At 37.3% G+C, this 9,290-nt stretch overlaps 1 protein-coding gene across 1 annotated transcript; it reads right to left on the reverse strand.

Moving 5' to 3' along the window:
• Window positions 1–2,469: 2,469 nt before the first annotated feature.
• On the reverse strand, window positions 2,470–8,235 carry FUT5_1 (4-galactosyl-N-acetylglucosaminide 3-alpha-L-fucosyltransferase fut5). The gene is made up of 3 exons (XM_051208578.1): window positions 5,220–8,235; window positions 4,465–4,682; window positions 2,470–3,093 (listed from the first exon to the last, which is right to left on the reverse strand). Exons 1-2 carry the CDS (start codon window positions 5,481–5,483, stop codon window positions 4,527–4,529), a joined length of 420 nt encoding a protein of 139 aa, XP_051070284.1. The 5' UTR covers window positions 5,484–8,235; the 3' UTR covers window positions 2,470–3,093; window positions 4,465–4,526.
• Window positions 8,236–9,290: the final 1,055 nt, after the last annotated feature.

Here is a 9,290-nt window from a genome sequence, read left to right on the forward strand (position 1 = left end):
TTAGTGCTACCAAAACACTCTCCATTTTATCAGCGTCTTCACCAAACAGGACTATATCATCTGCGTATTGAAAGTCGATAAGTGGACCTCCTGGAAGGAGGTCAATACCCAAGAATTTAGTCGACAAGAATGTTATTTCCATCAGTAGGTCTATGATGAAGTTAAACAAAAATGGAGATAGTGGACAGCCTTGACGGACACCACTTGAGGTTGCAAAAGTAGATGACAGTTCGCCATAAGCTCTGACTCTACTGGTTGTGTTCGAGTAAAGAGCCTTCACAAGGTTTGTGTACTTCTGAGATACGCCTTTCAATGACAGACACTGCCACAGAATCTCGCAGTCTACCGAGTCAAATGCTGCTTTTAAGTCAAGAAAGACCACCATTGTCGGACGCCGATAAGTATGCCTGTGTTCTAGAACCTGACGAATGGCGAATATGTGGTCGATGCAGCCACGACCAGGTCTAAAGCCAGCTTGATTCTCTCGTGTTTGCAGTTCACGAGTCTTAGTTAGGCGTCTGATAATTATCGAGGCTAGTATTTTAGATACTATATTAGTTAAACTAATCCCTCTATGGTTGTCACAGGATGATTTTAACCCTCTCTTATATATTGGGACGATAAGTGATTGTGACCAGTCAGATGGAATGACGTCTAACTCCCAGATCTCAGTTAAAATTGTAGTCAACCTAATCGCTAAAATTGGACCACCATCATTTAAGACCTCTGGAGCCAATCCATCTGGACCAGCTGCCCTTCCTCGTTTCAGATTAACTATAGCCTTTTGAACTTCTGCTAGAGTTGGGGGACCTAATTCAATGTTCCATTCACACTGTCTGGGAATTTATGGTAGTTGTAGAGTAGCTGAGGGCCAGCTGAACTGTTCTCTGGAATGTTCCGCCCATCGTTCTAAACGTCTGGATTGAGAACAAATGAGGGTGTTGTCTTTTTCCGAAATAGTGTGACTTACACTTGACTTATTAATTCCAGTTTCTTTTATTAGTCTGTAGAGCCGCCATTTCCATTTCTTCTGTGTAACCCTGTGGTTTAAATCACTGATAGATGTCACTGCTGTTTCCACATCTGTTTGTATAGCTTTCCAAGCAACATCTGGTTCAACCTCGTTTTCAGAGCCACCAAATTGTGACCTCAGTTGTTCCTGGAACCTACTTTTGATTTTCTCGCTACTCATTTCAGTTCTAATGGGTCTTTTTACTGTGGCTCTTTTGCGTCCAGTGGGGCGCAAGCAGGTGCGTGCCCGTATTAGCGCATGATCGGAGTCCAAGCAGGTACTCCAGAATTAACGACAATCTTCTACTGACCCTCTCCAACGATGACTGATGGCAATATGGTCTATTTGAGTCCATCGTTGGTTTGGTGTAGGGGTCGCCATGTTAGACGATGTCTCTCTTTATGCTTAAAATTTGTGTTTGCTAAAAATAAACGATTGTCTGAGCGCGTTTGCAGCAGACGATCACCATTATCTGTTCGCTGTGCCGGTATACTAAAATACCCACCTAAATGCCTGTCTGTTTCGTTTAAACTACCTATCTGAGCATTAAAGTCACCTGCTACGAGTACTATGTCTGAACGTTTAGCTTTCTGAAGAAGTTCAGATAGCTTTCTGTAAAATTCATCTTTCACTTCATCTGAGCTGCAGTCGGTGGGAGCGTAGGCAGAAACGACAAAGAGGCAACGACGTGTGTCCCTATCCTTCCGAGTTCTTACGGAGCCGTGTAGCCGAACAGCACATAAACGACTGTAAACGGGGATCCACTCTAACAGTGCTTGCTCCGCCCTCATACTTAGTGCTATCCCTACTCCTGCCAGTCTGCGAGAGCTGGCCGTCAGGTCACCAGATACACGGAGTATGTATCTCGTTGGCTCTCCGTTTTGCCGAGGTGAGGTCAAGTGAATGACCACACTGGGATCCTGTATGCGTGTTTCAGAGACACAGCATACATCAATGGTACAAGATTCTAGGGTTCTAGCCAAGGAAGCCTGTTGACCGATTTGATATAGGGTGCGTACTTCGAAGGCTCCAATGTGTAGTTTGGAGCGAGGTTTCAGCAGACTTGGGACAGTGTTTTGAGCACTAGAATCGTTGGCTATGGTGACACTTGAGAGGGAAGCCGAAAAAGGAAGTTTAAGGGTGAAAGTCGATGTAGGAGAAATAATAGGAAGTGAAGACGGAGGTTGATTATGAATACAGTGGTCTTGAGTGCTGTTAGAGGTATGAGGGCGGTTATCACTTCCCGGTTGCCCACAGCGTGGAAGGGTTGTTCCGGAGGTACCTGAAAAGGAAATCGGATTAGACGCGGTCTTAGTGACCTAGGAGCGTGACCACAGTGCCAAAGGGACAACTGCATGAGGTCGGTCACACACGACCTTTTTATGGGTAATTTTTGTGTTAGCTCCGTACTTGTTGAGACCTTACCGCCGGAGACGGATATCCGTGGGATAAGGCGAGATGTGCATTTTTAGAGTCGACCTTTTCTAACCCCACCCCTCCTTGTGGGAAGGCAGCATTGCTGTCATGCTGGTTGTCTGAAGGAAACACCTTACTGCTGTCACAGCTCTGTACAGTCAGCAGCACGACTTCGCCTTTAGACATTGGGAACTCGAAAGGATTGTCCACGACAGAATTGGATGGAGAATGGTGGTGGTTGGCATATGCTCCTCCACGAAGGGTAACGGGCGTAAGTGTGTAAGTAAGTAAGTAAATAAGTAAGTGCTGGATGACTATGAGTTGCCGCCTATCACTAAAACCAACATCAATGTAATTCATTCCAGTTCACTCTGCCAATTTCATTTCGTTTTTCTGAAATAATATGACAATTTGAGACGATGATTATGCACACATAAATAAATTGATGACTTTGATTACACTATAATGCAAGATTAATACCAAACCACTTACTTCAATGAATTTTTATACAACTTCTCTGTTATGTATTCACTACACAAACTATTTTCGAAGCTCAAATAAAACTTGTAATTTTCGCGAATCATTTTCAAGCAGCTATCTGATGAGGTAAAAGTCGGATTATACTTTGGACAGGATAACGTGCCACACTGACCATAAATATCAAGCTGAAAATAGAAAATGAATCAGTGAACTATGGAACAGATAAATTACATGTTTTAATGATGAAGCTGGTAACCGCATCGAATTCATTGTGCGTATGTTTGATAAAACGATCAGTTTCCTCCTAAAATTTTAATAGTTGAGTTCATAAGCAGATCTAAACTAGAACATCATTGAAAACGTGAGAGCACTGCACAGCCATTTCGGCCTAACTATGGACACATCAACAGCAGCACTTCTGTATCCAGCATTTCTAAATAACCATCATGAACACAGTGAGCTCACTCATGTACATGCATATAACACTTGGACATAAAAGTGAGTGATCACTGAGTATGGTGTAAGAATACCTGGATTGGCAATCTTGTGAGATCAGTTTAAGGAATAGTCACATGTAGTTATATTAATCCAGTGATACAGTTCCCTACAAAATGACGATTCGATGAAATCATCTTCAATCTGAGCACTATCCCTGACATTTCTGAGATGCTCATTTGTTTATATATATAGACTAACCAACTTGTACATTTATAGGATAAATTCTCAATGAAGTGAAAGACAATCAAATATTCATAGTTGGTGATATTGATTATAAATTCCAGTAATGAACACACATCGTTATAAAATGAAACACCTTCACTGGTCGTTAAACATCAACAGTATATGACCAGTCAGTACGTACGAAACCTCTCTCAAAAGACTGTGAAGTTGAGCAATTCTAAAAATTGAGTGCTTGAGGGCCTTATACGTGCTTATCTATTTTGCTACATACTGGAAAGTAGGTATTGCTAAAGAATCAGTGCTTGAAATCCATCGAGAACGCATACGTGATCGAGAAGTCGGAGTTTCAGAGATGGAGACCTGTTGTCAACACAATGATAGAACACACAATCGTGCAGATGTGGGAATAATACACTTGTGACATATACTTCACGCATTGCTGTGAATCAATCAAGACAATTTCAGTAGACCTTGTTTCATTATATTCCAATCATTATTAGTTTGTTTCTCCTTCATTTGAACCTACAGGATCCAATCAACTTTCCAATCACATTTGTCATCATTTCATATGAAATGATTACAATTAAAAGTGACAAGTATTGCATGTTTCATAGTGGTGTTTGTATGAACTAATGATACCTTTGTGCCCAATGTCTGTCTGATTTCGAGTTTCAAACACCAAACTTTCGTTAGTGCTCACCTAGTTCTCTCAACCTAGATTGCTCTATTTCGGGAATTCTCGGTTCGTACAGTAATTCAAATACTTCCAATTATTTTACTTGTGCTGTATACATTTTGTATTTCGTCAATTATTCGTTTACTCAAAACTATTGAAAAACGTGTAGAAACTCAATGTTAAGCTTTGTCAAACTCACCGGGATATATCGTGAAAGTTCTTTGGCGTATTGCATTCTTGGACTTTTCGGTATACAGTTACTCACAAACCATGCAACTTTTTTGATTTCCCAGTAGCGAAGTTTCTAGAAGGTAAAGGATATCGTGTTTCTGGACCATGGTGCTTCATGTATGGCTCATAGGAACCGTATGGTGAGTAAATCGTTGAATCCAGACGGAAGGAGATAGTGTAATTAATCTTGATATCAGAGGGATAAATTCAAGTAAAACGATGTCATGGATATTGAAATGAATGAGCAAGTTAGTAGTTTTGATATTAGAACAATGTTTTAGTAAAGTGGTTCGTGGGTAGTGTTTAGTTTTGTCGTTTTGGATTATAGATTAACGGTACAGACCTGAGTGTTTTGATCACGACCTCTGGTGTGGTGGTGTATTTACAATGCTCAAGAGTTCTTTACTAAAATGAAATATCTGAAGAAATTTTCACTCAAATGGTATTTACTGATCTAAGTGAAGGCGAATATATTATATGTTTGCTAATCGAAAACAAGCTAATTGGTTAGTGGATGATCCTGGAGGTGAATGTTATCATCGAGTGATGTTTAAGCGACTCATAGGTTTGTGTTTCATGGGAATTCATAAACTTCACACAATTAGTCCATTTCATGGTTCAAAATCAAGAATAGTGACATTATTCGCTGAGTCCTCGTCGGCTACATACAACCGTAATGAAATTATAAAGATTAGTAATATTACTATGGCCAGAATTACTCACTTCATTTTCCAGTGTACCTGCCATAGCAATATGTACAGGCGACTCTTCTATTAAACTAAACCATAATTGCTCTGGAGGTCGAATTCCATTTGGCACTTTATCTTCTGTCAGTATAAGTGCATCAGCTTCTCGCCATCTGTTCATGTCAGTGATAACTGCACATTTCGAAGCATGACATTTTGAAAAGTTCATTGGTCTAAAAATTGTACGATGCCCATAGTTGAGAAACGTCTTCACCTGAAACATGAGTTGATACAAATTCATGTGTTGATTTTCATAATTTAATGAGCATCATATCTAACATCTATTTCATACATAGTTCAGTAATCAAACGCACAAAATATGATTTCGTCAATCTGATATCCAAGTGAACGGTATATGTCCAAATGTTTTATGGAATGGATATAGTTGTGAGCAGCAATGGAAACTAGGATTCGAGGTTCTTTCCTTCGGAGATTCATCAAAATCCAGACAAGATTATAAACAATGGGATAATTCACAACCTTTCTATCAATGATATTTATCCTGATGGTTAGTAGTGATGGCGAGGTTTATTATTGATGTCATTCATGCAATTGATGCCATTTGAGTGAAACGATCACGAGATGTGAGTATCAATTTGATGGAGAGTTTGAAACTGACGTTATTTCACACTTGTCATCCAGAAACATCTGAAGAACGTGTCTTCAACTCCTCATATATCTCACCATACACATTCCACTTACAAACATCATCTCTCAACCAAAGTTTCTGTGATGATCCAACAACAGACCTGGTGGTGAGTGGATCACTGTGACGTAAACTACTATGAAATTGAACAATGTACACAAATATTTTGCACACATAATCTCGATCATTTTGAAATATCAATGAATAATTAGTAAGGATCAGTTAATTAGAAGACAGTCAGTCTATTCAACATCAAAGAATATTTCTAATAGTCAACTTACCGTCTTATTCACACCCAATGAATCATATAATTTCTCAAGTCTATTTTCTTCCAGACTATATCTCAGTGGGTATTTTTGAACGGATGTTTTACTGATAGGGAATATATTTTGTGTAATATACTAGCAAGATCTGATTCTGACCCGTTTGGAACAGATATATTATTGCACGAAAATTCTATTGTTTTAGGTATTACATCATGATCGACTTGATTGATTCTCCATTGAAAAGACTTGGTAAAATGTTCATCAACCATATGATCAATAGAATAATTGAAACACTGTACAACAATTTGACTGTCAATGTATATTTATCACTTCGTACAACTATATCAAAACTTTCACGCATGATGTTTATTACAGAAGTGATTGGACGTCAGTTAGAAAGATTGATAATCAGAAATGTGCGATATTATCTGAAAATTGTAAAACAGTCATTAAAGCACTGATAACAATCCCTGATTACAGTCTTTCATTAGTGAAATATCATAAGCCACATTCTAACGCATTCATGTCATCTAGTTGAGAAAATATTCACGTAAGATATACAATTGTTATTTATTGACAAATTGTTTATTGACATAACAGTTGCATGCACACCAGATTGTAGTGTGAAAGTACATTAATGTCATCAGTGTTTGATTTGTGAATTAATCGACTACTATGCATTACAAGCTTGAATCGAAGTCACTAATTGAAACCTTTGATGAGATCACTAACCAACGAATGTAGGACACGAGACAGATGACTGTTTTGTCGCTAAATGAGACGATTTGGCAGTGTGCGTCTACGACAGTCACCTACTGGGAATCCAAGCCAGTACATTGAGTCTCGTGTCTTAATAAAATTACTGCTCACTCACGATCAATTCATATATCTCAATGAAAATATCCAATATAAATTAGTGATGTAACAAATTATCAACAATCGTTTTTTTGAATATATTCAGTTTACATTACCCATACCTTGGTCTATAGAATGATTCTGTTGAAATTGAAATGAATGGTGTACATTTCGGTCGAAATATATATATACAGAGAGAGAGAGAGAGTATTACATTACGCCATTGCATTCATTAATTTTAATACATTATTACTTATTCAAATGATCATTGGTGAATTCAAGTATATACCATGTATTCGTATAATTGATCCAAAGACAACAACAACAACAACAATACAATAGTAATGAATTCATTTCATTTCAGTATTATTTCACGAATAAATTGTTTATTTATTTATTTGTTCGTTTGTTTGTTTTTGTGCTCTTACATTCAGTATTGAGCATTAAATATTACTCATTTTTAAAATTATATACATTAGATTGGCAACTATTAGTTTGTCCTACAGCCTGATGAATTTCTAACGCCTTGTAGCGGTAAATAAATCCTCAAAATAAATAACTCTGTAAGTCTTCGACATTGGATGCCGACCACATTGGTTTTAATGGACTCACCTAGCTGAAGGCGCTCGGTCATGCATCCGCACCAGATTACGTGTGGGATCGCCGTGCTTAACAACCCCTACAATCGCTAGCCAGATTAGATCAGACAATGCTTGATATATTGATAGCCTATCAAACATATCTTCAAACCTCTTTAGCCTCTGTCTTTTGATTCCACTTGGTGGGTACGATTCATATTAGAAAGTGTTACTGGTTCAAGCGTTGTCAAACAACGAATACCTGTGGCATCTTCAGCATCTACAGTGGACAAGTTATTGTATGCACTATTCTTAAATCAAATCATCCAACTGTATAGATGATATTGAAAGATATATCTGATGGGTCAGTGTAACCAAAGTTCACAAGATATTCCAGTATTGAACTATTGATTGTTCTTCATTCGCCTTTTAAAAATCACAAAGGACTGTGTTCAGCTATGCGTTTGGGAAGAGCTCGCTGTGTACATTTTGATAGAGTATGCTCAGAAAGATCGAAAGTAATCAAAAAATCGTCTCCTGAGGATTTCAGATATATATTACTGACATGTAACACGGAACCTGTAGTGTCGGTTGCTATGTTAAGCACACATAGCTTATTCTGACCTCCAGACAAGCCAATTTATTCACCATTCTTCAGTCACATTTTAACCTTCTCAATTATTCACTTATCAAAATTGACTGATTCTATGTAAGTGTATTTGTGTATATTTCCTATCTTACCCATCACATGTCTGTAACTTAATTTTATTTCATTATAAATGTCGATTAATACTTGAATAAATCGAGTTGGCCAATACACCCTCTCCAATTTGCTTCACTCTTGTGTCTTTGTTTCGTCTCCTTGATTGCCTATTACAAATCAATGAGTACATGGAATATACATATTCCAAATAGATTCTCTTATTTGATTTATTTAATTCCGTTATTCATTAGTGCGGATTAAGTCTTTAATTATATATGAGAATAGACGATATGTATATTTCAATAACAATCATTCATCCGATCTAACTGAAGTCATATATACCAAGTCGCTAAATACCTAGTTACCTGATCGATGATCAACTATCGCTTATCATCTGATTTTATTTATGACAAAATGAAATACTGATATAGTTCTTACTATAAAGTACAGCATATGATATTGGTAGCATCTGGACAAAAATCGTAGATTCATCGATTTATTACTCGTTAAAATGTCTCTGATTTATAATAGTCTAACTTCATTTAACCACTGTACTAATGAGTCCAAATATTTGATCTGTCTCTCTTCAAATTCTTTTCGTTATTTATGTGTATATCTTGGATAAGTATTAAGGTAATTACATATGCTCTATTAACTTTGTATAACAATTGAATATACTATGTTTTATGCGAATAATAGACAACATAATTTGTTCAGTACAACTTATAGGTCAACCAAAACGACTAGACTTGAACAGACCATATTTATTTATTCGGATTATACACATACCTAATCTCTTTGATTTACACTGTCTGTGTTAGATATTACATAACATGGATTTCATTGATAGATATTACTATCGTAAGTAAGCAATATTTGATCGATCGAACCATAACTATTAACTTTTGTCTCAGTGATATCGCACTATGTGGATTTTGACTCAGTCCCTTAATTTCCAAAATAGTCTTTTATCCATCTTCAATTGAAACCATTAATATAC

The sequence above is a fragment of the Schistosoma haematobium genome, chromosome ZW (assembly GCF_000699445.3).
Source record: "Schistosoma haematobium chromosome ZW, whole genome shotgun sequence".
Classification (NCBI taxonomy): Eukaryota; Metazoa; Platyhelminthes; class Trematoda; order Strigeidida; family Schistosomatidae; genus Schistosoma; species Schistosoma haematobium.

Excerpts from the sequence above, each read along its gene's own strand:
- FUT5_1 (XM_051208578.1), bottom strand. The coding sequence starts at position 5,483 with ATGAATTTGTATCAACTCATGTTTCAGGTGAAGACGTTTCTCAACTAT. Across the intron at positions 4,683-5,219 it reads CAGGTACACTGGAAAATGAA|ATTAATTACACTATCTCCTT; the intron begins GTGAGTAATTCT and ends TCTGATATCAAG.